This window comes from Lipotes vexillifer, unplaced genomic scaffold (genome assembly GCF_000442215.2).
Source record: "Lipotes vexillifer unplaced genomic scaffold, Lipotes_vexillifer_v1.1 scaffold200, whole genome shotgun sequence".
Lineage (NCBI taxonomy): Eukaryota > Metazoa > Chordata > Mammalia > Artiodactyla > Lipotidae > Lipotes > Lipotes vexillifer.
Window position 1 is genome coordinate 1,120,261 of NW_006790475.1, and position 17,564 is coordinate 1,137,824.

Genomic DNA, 17,564 nt, shown 5'->3' on the forward strand with positions numbered 1-17,564 from the left:
CCAAAACATCCTTCACCAGCCCGGGGCTCAAGATAGCTAGCCTTGAATTCCATTTTAATGGAGCCCACACACCTGAGTTCGCAGTTCAGGCAAGCTGATACCACAATCTGTAGCACAGACCAGTTCCCCCTCTGACCTGTGTTGTTACCCCTTGGGTTTTTAGCCTCTTCTTTAGCCCAAACCTTCACACGGGCACACACAGGGAATGCAGGTGAAACTCATAAGGACTTGAATCTAGTACCTCTAACTGCATATGACCCAAGAGCAGGCTGGAATCAGGGACCAGCCACCCAGAATCACCCTGAGTAATACAAACGCATAAGGCACCAGTCAGTCCCACCTCTAGAGCAGCCCATCTGATGCCAGATTCCTGTTTCACACTTCAGGCTTAACATTGTGGGAACAGCTTTGCTGCTTCAGAATTCCCACCCAAAATATAGTCCTTCTTTCAAAATCAGACTTGCAGAGCATAATAGTGAATGTCAGTTCATTCTGTTTAAAATGACCACTTAGGGAATTCCCTGGCAGTGCAGTGGTTAGGACTCCGAGCTCTCACTGCCATGGCCCACGTTCAATCCCTGGTTGTGGAACTAAGATTCCACAAGCCATACGGCCAAAAAAAACCCCCAAAACAAAAATAAATAAATAAATAAAATGTCCACTTAAGCAACCAAAAAAAAAGTCCTGCCATGGCTCTGCCCCATTCTTTGGTCATGCTTTATAGAACAGCTCAGAGACCAGAGTTCCTGAAAACTCTGCCACCTTTGTGAATGGATCTGGCATTCACAATTTTTGATACTCAGATATCAAACTCAGATAAAGGGGAGCAAAAGACTTAAAATTTGGTGGGTAGATTTTATCTTTATCATCAGTGATAATGAACGAAAAGAGAAAAAGATCATCTCTACTCTCAGGAAGGCAAGCCCGACATCTAAATCTTCCTGGGAAAGATGAACATATACCCAGTTCCCAGCAGATTATGACAATCAACTCTCATAATGTGAGGATGTTAGCACAGTGTCTTGAACACAGTGCATCCCCACATACCTGTGAGCATACAGGAGGTCCTCATGAAACATTCCTTTCATGAATGAATAAATGTGGTTTCCCCGTAACAGTCTTGCTCTGACCCCACTGCCTTCTCTAGTCCCCGCTCAATTTGAAAGTGGTGAGCAGAGAATGTCATCTTTTCAGAAGTTGTGAGTGGTCTTAACTGGGAACAAGCTGTATTTGTGTTCAGATAGGGTGGTTGGGTGTAAGGCACACAGGCGCTTCCTTGATTTCTCTAGATTAATGCTGGGGGAAATGAGGTCTGGGAGAAGCAACTTCAGTGGTCTCTCAAAGTGCAAATTAATGACTTTCATCCCAGACTTGGAAAGTCATAACCTCTGAGTGTGCGCCCCAGTATGTTTCTAATGGGATCCGTAAGTGATTCGTATAGACATGAAATTCTGATGAGCAATGTTCCCCAAAGTCACTTTCAGCCTTGACTCCCCATTGGGATCATTTGTGTATTTTTTTAGAACTACCATCCCCTGTGTCCCATCCCCATAGCTTCTGTCAATTAAATTGTTTTTGGCAGGGCCCAGGATCTTAATGAAGTGGCCCAGGTTAAACCGTGAGACTGGGTAAACACTGTGAGGCTCCCAGGTTCATTTCTGATGACCTAGTACAGGGTCTGGTCCATGAGGAAGCCTGCTCTACATAGCCTTGAATGGGGGACGGTCAGTCTATCTCATGTTCCCAGGGTTGTAGTGGAATGTGTATGTGTCGCTAGGAGACAAGTACCTCCAAAGATAAGGGAGGAGAAACTCACATAAACTCCATAAAAGAACTTTGTTATGTGCACAAAATTTCCCAGGTCCCCAAAAGCAATGGAAGAAAAGTCAGAACATGCAGACCCTCAGAGGCCATGGCTCTGATTGGCTCTCACTCTGACTGCCATGGAAGATCACTGAAGAAAAAGGAAAACACTTAAGAGGATTTTGGAGCAGGATAAGTACCTCTGTGACAGCAAGAGACATACAACTGGGCTTCTCAAAATAATTTCCACTGAAGCAGTGTTTCCTCCTTCATCTTTGGATACCACCCCTGTGCTATCTACTTTATTCATTCCCACCTACCTCTGTGTATGACTGTTGTCTCCTTTTCTTCACATCCCAGGGCTCTTTCCTTTGCTCAAAAAAAGGTGACCAGGTCCAGCTTAGAGACAGCAAGACCTGTTTATTAAAAAAAGGAACATGACTCATCCCAGAAATTCTACACTTTCCAGTCCAGTATTGTGTTCAGCAGAGAAGAGAGGACACTGTAAGTTACAGAAAATTACTTCATCAAATAATATTTCTACTCTACTTCCAAGTACTACTCAATCAAAAATAAGGAATGGATAGCTGATTTTACGATGTGGGCAACAATATCTTGTTTCATTTTATAAATATCTAGAATGATCACTGATCTAGAGCGAAAGATGCAGATCAACTCAAGAAATGAGAATGACAGATGAAACATCGTGAAGATTTTCTTTGCATCAACAAATCCCTATTTCCTTGAAATGATTTATTTGTGCTGATTATATTATAGCATTTTAGGATACTTGAACATATACTATAGGACTCTTGTGTTCTTTTCCTGGAGATATGATAAGAAATAAACAAGAGAATTACTGTGAAATGACAGTGGAATAAAAAGGAAATTCACAGAACATTTACTAACAAAAGCCTGAACAAAACTGAGAGGCTTCATTTTCCAAAGCAATCTACAAGTAAAGGGAAATGAAGGAGACAGGGGGAGTATTCGCATGAAATGCAATGGTTTATACACATCTCTCAGTAAATCCCTCCAAGACCCTATTAATGATAATTGGAAAATTATTAGCTTTTCAGTTGAATCTGGCAGACAGCCCCTGAATCAAGTGAACAAAATTAACATTAGTTTTAATGGGACAAATTGCTATCAGCTGACCAATGCACATGGGCTTCATTATCATTGCTGGGATAGTTTTGCAAAAAAGCAAACCAAAAAACATTAATCCTAAGAACAGAGTTAAGCACTTAAAACCACATATAACTCTCGTGTCCTGTACTCTTGTGTATTTTAAATAGTAAGTCTTTCCTTGAGGCAATTGGGAGCTCTCTTTTTCAGAACATTGGGTTATGCTGGGCCATATAGCAATCAGTTTTATTGGTGCATTTTCATTATCCTTGTCTAGATAGACTGATGCTGCATCCAGACAGGACGTAAATATTACATATTCTCCTTCTTCACTCATATTCCCGGACCCAACCTCATATTCAGTGGGCATCTTGTGTATCAACACATCCCCAAGTTGATATGACAAAAAGGGAACATTTTGAACATTTGCACATCAGTAATACATGGTAGGAATTCTTTATGCTCTAAAGGGAGCCTGGATGGAGAAAAGGAGAGAAGGCGATAGGACGTAAGAGAGGAATATCCTAAAAATATAACCTTGGCTATCATTAGGAAGAAAAGTATTGAAAACAAATTTGTTAGGCAGGGCCACCAGAGGTAAAGAAGTAAATGTTTGCAAGTTCTAAATACATGGGATTTCAGCAAGAAAAGGGGCCACAGCCTCTGACCTGGGTCACAGATTTTACCTGAGAACCTGCCATTTCTTCCTCTCCCTCCTCCACTTCTAGGTTCCTTTCTCAGGTAATATTATGTAGATATATGGAACCTGTACATCTTTGAGGGCATCAGCACAGCGCCTTCACCTGCTACCCCCACTCTCAGAGGCAGGAGGCGCCTGAAATGCAGAAAGACCATGTACCCCTCTCCCTTAATACGTGACAGATTCAGGAAGAAATGCACTCCTACATGGAGACCAAGGATATTCTCCTTCCCTGTTTTCATATGCCCTTCTGTCTCACAGTCAGCCACAAATGTTGCTACAGCGATGGGGTATGTGGGATGCATGGCCCTGACGCACCCACACAGACTCCATTACATTTCCTTGAACCAAAGGCTGGACTCAACTCTCAGTATCTCTACTCAACACAGTTGAGAGTTCATATTTCAAAACCAACGACAAGCAAAGGGAAACTAAAAAGAAATGGCACTAACTGAGTGGGTTATGCTCATCCTTCACTATTTCTAAGAACTTTATTAATAAAGATAAATGAAAAAACATGAACTTCTCAGCGATGGAATCTCAAAGAAAGCACCTGAACCAGTAAAGGTCAGATGTTATAGGATACACGGATAGCAGATGACTGAAGAACAAAGGACACAATATCACTGCTTGGGCATTTTTGGCAAAAATAAGGAAATCATAACCTGAATCGATCATGAAAAATGTCAGTTTTATGCAAATTTCAATTCATATAAACCTCCCATATGCTCTATTCCTAATAGTTCATGTAAATAGCAAGCCTTTCTTAACAACATATTAAATTGCCTCTCCTACTTTTTTTTCAAAACTTTATGAGGGATTCAAGATTACTAAGGTCATCCTGTTTATACGTGCATTTTCTCAATCCTGTTTCAAATAGAATATTGTATCCAGATGTAATCACTACATTTTCACCTACTTCCCTAAAATCCCAACACCTAACTCCATCCCAGTGGGAATCTTGGATACCAATACTTTCCCTTGTTGATGTCTCACTAAGGGAATATTTTCAATACTTGAAAGTTATCAATTCATGGTGATAATTCTTCATGCTCTATAGGGAGACTGGATGCAGACAGAGGAGAAAAGGCTCTGGGACAAAAGAGAGTATTTTAAAGAGCTGATCCGTGACTATCAGAATAAACAAAAAACATAAGTAGTTGAAAACCACCTCACTAGGCAAGAAGTCAGTAGAGACTTAATGATTTGTATGTTCTCAATCCACGGCGTTTCAGGAGGAAAAGACGCGGCCTCTGACCCAGGTCAGGACGTTTACCTGAGAAGCTGCCATTTTCTCCTCTTCTTCCGCCTGCTCTGGGTCGTTTTCTCATCGATATTATGTTGAGGAATCAGGTCAGCACCTTGAGAATATGCCTTCTGTGGCGTCAGCACAGCTCCTTCATCTGTTCCCACCATACCCACAGGCCAAACTTTCAAAACCGACTTTGAAATCCTGAAAAGGCCAGTCTCTCCTGTCCTTTGTCTCAGGAGAGAGTCAGGAACAAACAGCTCCTACACGGAGACCAGCTGTGAATTTGTTCTTTGTTGTCAACACATGTTGTCTCCTCATAAATGTCCCAAAATACTGCTAACACAGGGTATGTGGGCTGCACTAACGTTCCCCTTCCAAACCCATGTAGAGCAGACTGTTGCCTCTCCTTAGACTAAAGCCTGGCCTCAGCTCTCACAAGTGTACCCAGAAGACCATGTGCTTAACCCTGGCCTCCCCTTGGAATCACCTGGAGCACTTAATTAAAGCTACACTGAAGCTCCCACAGTACCAACAGAAAGATTCTCTGGGGAGCACACACGTGATGCTAGTTCTTAATACTGATCATGTGATCCTAATGGGAATTCAGTTATATACTGAATATATATATAATCCCTATATATATATATATATATATATATATATATATTTATATATTTATTTTTATTCTTGGCTGCATTGGGTCTTTGTTGCTACACACGGGCTTTTAGTTGCGGTGAGCAGAGGCCACTCTTCGTTGCAGTGCACGGACTTCTCATTGCAGTGGCTTCTCTTGTGGCGGAGCATGGGCTCTAGGCACATGGGCTTCAGTAGTTGTGGCTCGTGGTCTCAGTAGTTGTGGCTCACGGTCTCTAGAGTGCAGGCTCAGTAGTTGTGGCGCAGGGGCTTAGTTGCTCCGCGGCATGTGGGATCTTCCCGGACCAGGGCTCAAACCGGTGTCCCCTGCAATGGGAGGCGCATTCTTAACCACTGCACCACCAGGGAAGCCCAATCCCTGCATATTTTGAATGGCCATCTCACATGCTGTTTCATTTCATGCAGCTTTTCCTACAATTCGGGGCGAGTTTATTTCTAGGAAAATGTATTATTTCAGATAGATAATTGCACAGTCAAGACTCGTCTCTAATCCCCAGATTATTTAAGAGACTTCTGCTTAACAATGTCTAGATTCTGAAGTTCCACTACAAGCATTAATAAAGTTATATTTACATAGGTATTTATATGTTAATCACACAATAATGCATTTACAGTTGTATTATGATTTATTGCTTCTTTTGGAGCATAAAATTGTCTTATATGCCACTCTCTTGTAAATGACAGTTTAATAATTATACTTAGGAATTACAGAGGAATGAATAAATTAAAAACTGACCAATGTGCAAATACAATCAATTTGTATATATCTCACAAGATTAGGAAATTCTCTAATTATTATTAAAAAAAATAAAGGGAGTTCCCTGGTGGGCTAGTACTTAGGATTTGGTGCTTTCACTGCCACGGCCCAGATTCAACCCCTGGTCATCAGGGAACTAAGATCCCGCAAGCTGTGTGGCATGGCCAAAAAAAAAAAAAGCCTGGATTCTCTGCAGTTATGAATCAAGAGAATGAAGGGGATTAGAGTTAAACAGACAGTAATCAATGCAGCAGATTTCACCATCCCCCAGCTGGGATTATTAAAAGGAGCCAGAGAAATGTGAAATAGGGAAGAGAGGGTTGCAAAGACACAAAAGAGCTCATCAAGACAGGAATGTTTTGGGTGGCTCTAGATTCAGGGCAGGGAGGAATCTAAGGGAGATGTTAGTCCTCTGGATGTGTTGAATCTGCTGCCCGTGCCTATTCAAGATGAAAACCATAGAAACATGGATCAGATCATGAGCACCTAATGTGAAACATCAGGGAATAATAACAGTCCTACAGCCAATAAGATGGTGATTCTGTTATGAAATAAAGCATAAAAGAATCCCAAATCCTTTTTCTGGTAACAAACCTAGCATAGTTAACCACTATGATGTACTTACAAATCTAGTTAGCTGTATTCTTCCAATAGATTATGTATATATTTATCTGGTATCCTAACTTGTCATCATAGTTTAAGTTGGTGGTAATTTATTTTATTGAGTTCTGATGAGTTTCCATTTAGGTATAAAGATTTATTTCATAGCCCAATACCAATTATGCAAAAGACTCAGAGATATTAACTTAATGTAGATGCTCTCATTGCAATACTACAGAAACCTGCCACATGACCAAGTTGGACTTAGTGCATGCAAGACGGGCTTAATATTAGGGCTGTTACAAAAAAAGACTCCTTTGCTTCTGTGCCTGAACAAAATGTAGGGGTATTGGAAGTACTTTTCACAGCGCCATTACCTTCTGACTCTGTAGGCTTTGCCACACGTATATTTTAACTTCTATGAAGTCAATTTTATTTACCTTTTTCTTTCTGTTCCTAGGTTTCCTGTTTCCCGTGAAACATCTTCACTCTAAGATAATTTTTCATATTGCCTTCATCTCCTTCTTCAATGTCACTCCAAGAAAGAAGCAGCTGGAAGCCCAGAAGATCTGAGTTTGTCCCTCTGCAGCTTTTCAGAGCAGTCTTCCTTGCCTTTGGCGATGCTTCTCCAACAAGAGTGGAGTCTGCAGAACACAGCCTGCCAGGAGGTCACAGGGGCTTGGAGTCGGGGGAGTCAGAAGCGTAGAATCATTTGGGGAATCTGGGTGACGGTTATATGGGAAATCTTACTATGCTGACTAGATTTCTGTGCATCTGAAATTAATGCTGAAATAAAGATTTTTTAGAGGGATAAAACAGGGAGCAGCACAGGGCCACACAGCCACAAGTTGGGGTGAGAGGGTAGAGGCCCCGCATACCCTCCAGATGAAAGACAAGGGTTTGGAGGTGGTTGGCCAAGGCAAGATTTCACCCACGCACCGCTGGGTGTGCCCACAAGCCCTTCAGCTTCTTTCCTGCATTCTCCGGGGTAGACTCCAGCCCTGATGTCCGGGGCTTCCTCGGAGTCTGTCCTCCGGGGAGGAAACGAGCCCTAAATATGCGGTCCTGGGTTAGTCGTGATCCTGCCCTGGCTGCCATGGGTGGGGTTTGGGAAAGGGGCATTGATTACGAATAATAAAACCTTGGAACCTTACATGTCAGACCTAGGAACCAGGAGCCAAGATAAGCCAATTTAAAAGGGAAAGAAAATGGAGAATGACACCCGTTTGTCTCATATGTGACCCCAAAATAGGGCCAGGCCCCATGACCTCACCTGCGTGTGTCTAGCCATTCCAGCTACCATCAAGATCAACTCTAGAAGAGCTGGACTAACCTTGACTAACTTTCTAGTTTTGTTTTTTTCATTTCAAGATGAAAAAGTTAGAGATGCTTGTGATTTTTAAAATTTTGTTCCATATTTTGAACAAATAATGCCTCCACATGGCTCAAAATTTTAAAAGTACCCCTAGCCACTTTAATGCATCCTAGCTGCTAGTTTCTTTTAGATCTTTCCAGAGATGTTACATGCACTGAGAAGCAAATATGTTTATGCATAAATTCCCTTCTAATTCATACAAAGGGGAGCAATGTGTTCTGCACTTTGAGTCTTTCCATGGAAAATGTATCTTGGAAACATTGGAGATGTTTCCATCAGCATGTGGAGACCTGGCCCATTCTTTTTCACGGCTGCATTGTATGGCTGGCCCATCATTTATTTAACTAGCACCCTATGCATAGGCATTTAGGTTGCTTTCAACATCTCACTAGTACAATCAGTACTGCAAAGAATAAGCCTGTACAGAGATCATTTTACCTGTATGTGTGTATTATCTATAGGAAGGATTTAATGCCTTGAAGTGGAAATGTTGGGCCAAAGAGCTTAAACATTTGTAATATTGATAGACATTAATGCTCTGCTCTCCACAGGGGCACTTGTCATTTTCTTAAGTGATGTTAATTCTACTGAAAGGAGCCAGCCTGGGGTGGCAGCAGAAGTCCCAGACCAGGGGAGAGGGGATCTGAGACGGAGCCCCAACCCTGCAGCAACGTGTTGCATGTCCCTGGGAAAGTTGGCTTTGTCTGATTCCTCACCTGAGAAGTGAAGGGACTGAGTAAGGTGCCCAGGGACTTCCCTGGCGGTCCAGTGGTTAAGACTCTGTGCTTCCAATGCAGGGGGCGTGGGTTCGATCCCTGGTTGGGGAACTAAGATCCCACATGTCCTGTGGCACAGCTGAAAAAAAAAACGAGTAACGTACCCAGGACCTGACAGTCACCTTTGCTGCCATAAGGAGAGGCAGAGGTACCCCGGTCACTTGGGATAATGAGAACCGGGTCAGCAGCTTTCTGCCGTCCTCCGAATAAAAGAAACCAAGCCCTAAGTGCACACAGCACTTACAAAAACCTGGGGCCGGGCTGTCTGCAGGGAGGCCCTGGTCCTGCTCTGGGGGCTCAGGGATGGGAGGGGGATGCTTACTTTTCTCTGTATGTCCTTTTCCATCATCAGAATTTAGCACCATGTGCATGAATTACCTATTCAAAAGTTAAATTCACTATTTAGAACAGAAACAAAGAGAAGCCTTCTGGAAAGCATCCTGGCCTGGGAGGGAGGAGGTCTGGGTTTTAGCTGCTTCACTTCTCTGGGCCTTCTTCATCTCCTTTGACCAGTGAGGGGCTTGAACAAGATGAACTTTCTCTGGTGACATCCAAGCCAGACTGAGTGTAAAAGCATCCAAGGGGAACAGACTTTGGGGTCAGACAGAACTGGGCCTGAGTCCTGGTTCCCTCAACATACCTGCTGTGTGACTTTGGGCAAGTTACTCAACGTCTCTGTGCCTCCATCGCCTCATCTGGAAGATAGAGATAAGAACACCCATGTCAGAGGTCTGTTGGGGGAGTAGGAGGTCATGTGTCTAAAGCAGGTTCTATGGTTCTAGGCTCAGTAAAGGGTGCTGTAATCAGGTGAGGGCAATTCCAAATACTCTACAGAAAATAAGCTCTACGGGGAACCTTAGAGAGAGTGTCCATTCTGACATCCTCAGTTTACAGATGGAAAGTGGCAGTGCAGAGAGGGTGGGATATATTGGGTGTCAGCTGAGGAACCCAGCACGCCTTCCTTCTCTCTTCCTGCCCAGAACTTCTGGGCCTCAGGAGATGTGGCTCTAACTCAGTTCCTTGTGTGATGGCATTTTATCCATCAGCTGGTCCTAAAGAGTCGTCTATTTTCACGTTCCCTGCCTGGCACAGGTGACACCAGGGTCTGGTCACAGGCCACTGGGACTCTGAGGCCCCAGTATTGCAGCCCCCAAACCACGCCAGGGTCTGGCCTTCCCAAGTGATGGATCCCAGCCAACTCCTGGGATATTGGGGTCAGGGACATCCCATTTAAGACCCTCTGCTCTACTCACAGAGGGGACAGGCTTCAGGCCCTACCATGAGACAGGAAGTTCAAAATACAAACTCTCCTAGAAAGATAGGCATGGACCGAATTTCACATTAACCCAGAGATGATGGGATGAAGAAAAGGGAGAAGAGAGAAAGGCGGGGAAGAAGGGCCTGAAAACAACAGGAGGGGTGAGAGACAGGTATACATTTCAAAATGAAACTCACAGGGGACTGATTTTATAGCCAGGAATGGAATCTTCTCGTTTCTGTGTCCCTAGTCCATGGCCTGGCACACAGTCAGCGCTCAACAGATGAATGAATGCATGTGTCAATGAATGGGTGAGCAGTTCAGAGAGCTGTTGTTTAACTGGGATAATGTGTGAGGAAAGGCTCTGCACCACGAATCTCTCAGTGCCGCCAGCGCCTGGCACACAGTAGGGCCTAAGTCTCTGTGTGCTTATGGCACGGGCGTGCCTCCCAGAGGTGGGGGAAAACTATGTCCTCTTCTTCCAAAGGAAGCTGGTAGTCTGTTTTGGAAGGAAAGCCTCATCAGCGTTGCTTTGGGGATTCAAACCTGCCCCCGATCAAGCTGTGAGCATCTCCCGGTTCTGAGGAAGAAGGGAGGCGAGGCCCTGTCTAAATCATAAAGACATTGCATCCTGATACATTTTCCTCCCTTTCTTGTGGAGACAAGGAGTTAGTAAATCCACATCCACAGATCTGCAGGAGCAAAATCTTGTCTTCTTGTATCAGAAGCTATAAGCTCATTTCTAATCTGACGAGTCCACACAAAAACTTGTACACAAATATTCTTATCAGCATTACTCATAATAGCCACAAAGTGGACACAACCCATATGTCCATCACAAGGTGAATGGATAAACAAAATGTGGTACGTGCACACAATGGAATAGTATTCAGTCATAAAAAGAAATAAAGTACTGATACATGTTACAACATGGATGCACCTTTAAAATATTATGCTAAATGAAAGAAGCCAGACACAAAAGGCCATATACTGTATGATTCTATGCCTATGAAATGTCCAGAATAGGCAAATCCATAGAGACAGAAAGCAGATTTGATTGCCAGGGGGCTGGGGGTACTGTGGCATGGGCAGTGACTGCTAACGCGTGTGGGAGTTTCTTTTTGTGGTGGTAAGATGTTCTGGAATTAGATAGTGGCGATGGTTGAAAACTTTGTGAATATAGTAACAAAATACTGAATTATACACATTAAAAAAGAAATAAGTAAAATTTTAAAACCAGAAAAAAAATTAGTAACACTGACCTTTCAGGCCATTGGCTGTTGAACCTGGACGTCAAACTGCCAGCTCCAGAGCAAACAAACTCCAACCCATCATCCAGGGTGCACACCAGAAAGACAAATACAGACACACAGTTCATTCTCTTATCAAGATACAATACCTCTGGGACTTCCCTGGTGGCGCAGTGGTTGAGAGTCCGCCTGCTGATGCAGGGGACATGGGTTCGTGCCCCAGTCCGGGAAGATCCCACATGCCGCGGAGTGGCTAGGCCCGTGAGCCATGGCCGCTGAGCTTGCGCGTCCGGAGCCTGTGCTCTGCAACGGGAGAGGCCACAACAGTGAGAGGCCCGCGTACAGCAAACAAACAAAAAAATAAAGATATGATACCTCTGAAATGAGTAAAGAGACACAGTGAACACTTCCTCATCTTCTTAGGTGGAGACACGTGTCTGTCTGCTTTTTGAAAAATGACAAACCTTCCTCTTAGACAAACATCTCATTGTGTCCCGTGGTCTCCTGCAGGCACATCTGTTGAGAGAGAGAGGGTCTGGGTCAGCACCAAGCATCTTTATGTATCCAGCAGACGTCTGGATGGGAGGCTGGGTCCCCTCAGGACAACGTCTGCTCTAAGATGGACTTCTTGCCCTATTCGTGAACTGCTCAGGGAGGCCCAGCCACCAGCTCTCAGCAGCCTTCACGTCTGGCCTTGGCAGGGTGCCTGACTCACGTATGTGAACATACCCTGCAGAGCCTTGAATGGTCTTCATCTTCCTCACAGGTAGAATAATGGGGTCAGATTTGATCATGGAGTTGCAAAGAGTGTTCTAGGTAGCATCACCTTCAGAGGGGTAGGAGGTGAGACTTGGGGAGTGCTATTAGACACTGGAAAACAGGATCCTTGTCCACAGGACCTCTCCGGGGCTTTAACATGCTGAAGGGGGAGGCAGGATGCTTATATGGATTAAGAGCTGAACCCTGGAGTCACACAGTGATTTGGGCATTCATTAGCTGTGTGACCTTGGGCAAGTGACCCAACCTCTCTGAGCCTTAGTTTCCTCACCTCTAAAATGAGAGTAACAAGAGTACCTCCCTTCCCAGTGAGGCTGGGAGGCTTCAATGTGTCAAAGTGGGGCTAGTCAATTACCATTCTGTGAATCACAGCTTGGCCTTGGCCCTTGTGGGAGCTCAGAAAGCACAGCAAATTGTGCCCTGTTGGATAAGAAGGAGGAGTTTTCCAGCGACAGGGGAAGGTGGAGGGAATCCAAGGCAAAGGGAAAAGCAGGCACAAAAGCATGGAGGCACGACTGGCTGTGGTGGCCTCGAGAACTGCTGAGATGCAGACATGTGGGTGACTCAGGCATGGTGAGTGGGGGAGGGAAGGAGGCAGCAAGGGAGCAGCTGGAGAGGGGGCTGGGCCACAGCGAAGTCACTGGGAGCCACAGAACAGCTCTGGAGAGCATCTGGCCACTGCCAAGAGTAATGGAGAGCCGTGAAGGGGCTCTGTGCGTGGCGGGGGGAGGGGCCAGCTGGACACGACCCTTCTGTCCCCCAGCCTCGCGGCTAAGAAGGCCCTCTCTCCTGCAGGGGATGTGAAAGGAGACCTCCTGGGGCCGGCACTCAGGCTCAGGAGAGCTGGGAGGGCTCTCAGACAGCCAGGGGAGCCCCGGGGAACTGGAGCAGGTGAGCATCGCACTTGAAGCTATGCACGGGGAGAGGGTGCAGGCAGCAAACAGACTGTTTTGAACTAAGAATTAGATTCACGTGGCGTAAGATACAAAAAAGTCACGGGACCAAAAGGCAGCAGAGGTAACATGAGGGGGTGGGAGCAACCTCTGGGCCAGTTTCCTTTCCTAATAAGTAAAATAAAACTAGACCCCCAAAGTGAGGTCAAGCTTTTCTCCTTGGGACCAAGAGAATGGACAGATGCTCCTGAATTTGAAGAGCACCAGCCTGGGTGAAGTCAGGAAGGAACCACGCAGGCAGGCAGAGAGCAGTCAAGCCCCAGGTCTGGAAGCGGGGGGAGGAGTTTCAACTCCCCCTCTGGGAATTGCAGCTCACCCTGGCTGCTCTTACTCCAAAAACTTAGGAAAGGAAAAAAAGTAGGAAAGAATTAAGATTCCACACCTGGCAGTTTTAACTTACAAAAAAAGTATTTATTAATCTAATTTTCCTTCTCTTGCCATAATCCAGAAGCATGACGCTGACGGCCTGACATATCAGTGTGAAGTTGTCGAAAGCCCCACCAGTCACTGATTCCAAAATTCCATGACTGGCCTTTGTTAGGCAACAGGACTGCAGTTACAGCATGGTTTCAAGTCCATACAGGCAGCCCACCAACCCCAGGGTCTCCCACACCTGCCATGGCTCACTGGGTGGGTTGTGGAGCGTGAGAATCAACAGCACCGAGCAGATGGACCGAGAAGGCTTCGGGCAGAACACTGCTGCGGTGTACTTCCCCTGACAGAAGCCGGAGCTGTCCACCCGCAAGGCTGCTCGGTCACAAGCCTGGTTCCCTGGGAAGCATCTCTCTTTGGCCGAGGGTCAGAAGGCTGCACACCCAGATCGCCCTGAGAAGCAGTCCCCACACGCCAACCCGAGCCTGAGCCGCCATCACTGTCCTTCCAGCGGGTCCGCCCAGCCCGCTGGTGCTACTGCTGCTTGTGTGGAAGAGCCTTCCTGGGTGGTGGGAGCTCCCTGTGGATCAGGGTGAGTCCGCAGAGGATGAGGAAGACTCCTCCCCACCACAAGACCTCCTGGCACTCTCCATACAACACAAAACCCAGGAAGGCCTGCAGGACAGAGACAGCTGTGAGGCTGGGCAGGCACATGCCCACCGGATGCGACCATGGTGGGTGGGCACCACCTGACTCCCCTGTGGCTGAGTGCCCTCCTAGGGCGGGAGGAAAGGTCTGGAGCTGGAAGTCTTGGGCCTGAAACCATCTGTTACCTTCACCATATCTCACCTGGAGAAGTGGGGAGGGTACCTCCTCACAGCATCGGACCCAGCAAAGTGCACAAGAAAGCCCAGCAGAGGCCGGCAGCCAGGCCCAGCACACAACTGGTCCACCAAGTCCTCCCTGCCTGGACTGCAGGGCTGACTGGCTCAGCCCCACCTGGGAGAGAAGAACCTCGACCCTCCACATCTCCTGCCTGAGTTCACAGACCCCTGAGGAGCATCAAGTAGGCTTTTGACAGTTGGACTCCATCCCTATCTAACTTGAGAATTCCTCCAAGTTAGAGATTAGAGGGGCAGCCACCGGGAGTCAAGACACAGCCCAACCTCTGCTTGAGTTCCTGGCCCTTCTCCTATGTAGAAAGCAGGGGTTGCCCAAGAACAACCCACCCAGAACCCTCCCAGAGCCCAGGTTTGAGACAGAGAAACTGTACGCTCAGGCTACTCACCGAGCTGAGGATATTTGAAAAAGTCTCTGTGACAGATGCAATGGCTGAAGACACGGAGAAACTGAGGCCCCGGCTAAAGAACGTCCACATCAGAGAATTGGTGGTAGCCATCACAATGATGCCTAAGACGGAGAAGCCCACATTCACCTGCAGGAGAAAGTGTCACTGCAGCCACGGCCAGCCCTGGGCAGCATGACCGGCAGACCCCCTCACAGCACCCAGGGTCATGGTTACTGCTGGCAGACAGGCCACCACAGCCTGGGGGTCCTCAGAGCTTTCCTGCACAGGGCTTCACTTAACCCTAAGCAGGGAGCACACCCATTTAACAGCTGAAACAACCTCAGAGAAGACACTTATTTGGCCACCTTGCTAGCCATGTGACCTTGGGCAGAAGTAAAATGCGAATCCATACCAGTTATCTTCTACTGAACACCAGTCCCTTATTGGCCTCACAGTGACTAGTGCATGAAGTTCAGTCTCAGCAGGCCAAGTGGTTATTGCTCAGTCGGAGGGAAGGGTAAATCAGGGGCGGAGTCGTCACTTCCCGGGATCAGGTAAAGCATGAATTAGTCATCTCCCCACCCCCCACCCCCATTCTGTGAAGGCTAAAACTCACTCAGGCCGGTCCCACTGGGCATTCTTGAGCTTTTACTCTGTACCAGGCCCTGTGCTAAGTGTTTTAAGTACGTTTTCATTTATTCCTTAACTTCATTTTACAGATAAAGAACCTGAAGCATTAAGTAACCTGCCTAAAACGCCACAGCTGGGGGGAGCCGCCAGTATTCAGGCCCAGGAAGTGTGGCTCCATGATCTAAACTAGGACACAGCCATGCCTAGGGAAACCACACGGGGGACTATTTGACTGGTGACCCCAGGCATCGCCTGGAGAACTTGCAGGTATTTTTCTTTTTTTTTTAAAGGAGAGCACTGAAAGAAGAGAGGATCTTTAGAAGCCTCCTACACAAAGGATATGCAGACCCCTTGTTTGGTTTTGAGTTATAAACCTGCCTGCAGACAGAGCTGCTTCCCCTGGGGATGGTGCCCATCTACACCTCATCCTCTTACTTCTCATCAGCAGCTGAATATACAGAGTCTTGAGGATGGAGTGTCTCTGTATAATTTACACAGACACATTTTATGTGCCAGTGCCAGCCTGCTTATGTAAAGGCTTATGAAGGTCTGATGCACAACTGAGAAGACTAGAAAACCTCATGGCTCATAGTCACTCATCTTACTTTGGTCTACTTACTCCAAGAATTACACCCAACAGGATACCAACCTCGAGCATGGCAGCTCCCACTGGATTAGCTTAAACCTAAAGAATCAACCTGTCTACTGTCCAGGTCAGGGCCTAACCCTGGGCTGCAGATGCAATGAAATCTCTTTAACAAGCAGAAGGTGGCCTATGACTCGCGATGGGAGAGGCAAAGGTACACCTTTAGCAGACATGGGGAGGCAGTTAAGGAGTTCTCAACATCGGGGTTATGTCCAGAATGTTTCTCTCAGTCTCCCTTATACCTAGGATATTCCAAATTCCCAAGTTTCCGCCAGCAGGGGAGACCAGTCAAAACTGCCATTAACTACGGAGTTAAAGAGATGGGCAACTTTAGAGTCACGTGGAGAGAAATGTTCGGGCACAACGGGAGGTAGAGAGTGGATGTAGGAGGTGTGCGTCTTCCCCGAGAGTGAACTAGCCCAATCGGAGGGCAGATTTTAGGTCCCAGGTAAGGGAACAAGCCTCAGTCCCCTAAGTCTCTTACCACCTACAATGGACGAGGGTTGGGCGTGATATGGAGTCGAGGGATGCCTTCCTGCCCACGCTGTCAGTAGTGCCCGGCTGCGGAGTGGACCAAACAGGCCAGCGGGGGTGAGGTGGCCCCCCTGCGCCCCCAGCCCCGCTCCATCCCGAAGCCCCGCTGCCCCGTAGCGCCCCTCCTGCCCCGGCCCCACCCGCCGGCCCGCCGCAGCAGCGCCCCCGGTTCGACCTCGCTGCCGAAGGCCAGCTTGGCGGAGGCGGCAGCCAAGGCCCCGAACGCGCCGGCGCACAGGCAGTTGAACGCGCCCCAGAAGCGGCGCCGCATCGCTCCCGCCTGGAGGTGCGGGGGGAATCCGGCGGAGGCGTCGGCGTAGGCAGATGTGCACACCCCTCCGCCGGCGAACTGAGGCCTTACCTCCATTGCACCGCCACCACCTCTCCGTGCACCCGCCGCGCCAGCCACCGGCTGGGCCGAGAGCGCTCCGCGATTGGACGGCGGCCTCACGTGACGAGACGCTCACGCGAGAGTGGTGACCAATTGAGGCTCCGCGAGGGCCTCGAGGGGTGGGGCCGCCGGCCGAGCCGAGGACAGCCTTCTCCCGAGAGTGGCCGGCTTTCCGTGTTAGCTTTAGGCTTTCCGAGGAGCACTGCTGGACCGGTGTCCAAGGCTGACTGTGGTACTGTGGTTGCTGTTGTAGAATAACTCTTCGCTGCCTAGCAGTTTGAATCCTTGTCAGTCGGTGTGGTCCAGCATCAGCTTCCCGTGGGAAAATGATTAAAACGCCCAATCCCAGGCTCCGCCCCACATCCATTGAATTAGCATATGCATTTTAGCAAGACACCCAGGAGTCAGGCCTGCACCTTC

At 47.2% G+C, this 17,564-nt stretch overlaps 1 protein-coding gene across 1 annotated transcript; it reads right to left on the reverse strand.

Moving 5' to 3' along the window:
- Window positions 1-14,189: 14,189 nt before the first annotated feature.
- On the reverse strand, window positions 14,190-17,120 carry LOC103079055 (transmembrane protein 42-like). The gene is made up of 3 exons (XM_007463771.1): window positions 16,929-17,120; window positions 14,944-15,090; window positions 14,190-14,330 (listed from the first exon to the last, which is right to left on the reverse strand). Exons 1-3 carry the CDS (start codon window positions 17,118-17,120, stop codon window positions 14,190-14,192), a joined length of 480 nt encoding a protein of 159 aa, XP_007463833.1.
- Window positions 17,121-17,564: the final 444 nt, after the last annotated feature.

What these genes read in the sequence shown, in the direction of transcription:
- LOC103079055 (XM_007463771.1), bottom strand. Translation starts at nt 17,120, where the DNA reads ATGGAGGTAAGGCCTCAGTTCGCCGGCGGAGGGGTGTGCACATCTGCC. An exon ending in AGCTGGCCTTCGGCAGCGAG is followed by an intron (nt 15,091 to 16,928) that starts GTCGAACCGGGG and finishes TTTCTCCTGCAG; the next exon opens with GTGAATGTGGGCTTCTCCGT. An exon ending in TTTCAAATATCCTCAGCTCG is followed by an intron (nt 14,331 to 14,943) that starts GTGAGTAGCCTG and finishes TCTGTCCTGCAG; the next exon opens with GCCTTCCTGGGTTTTGTGTT.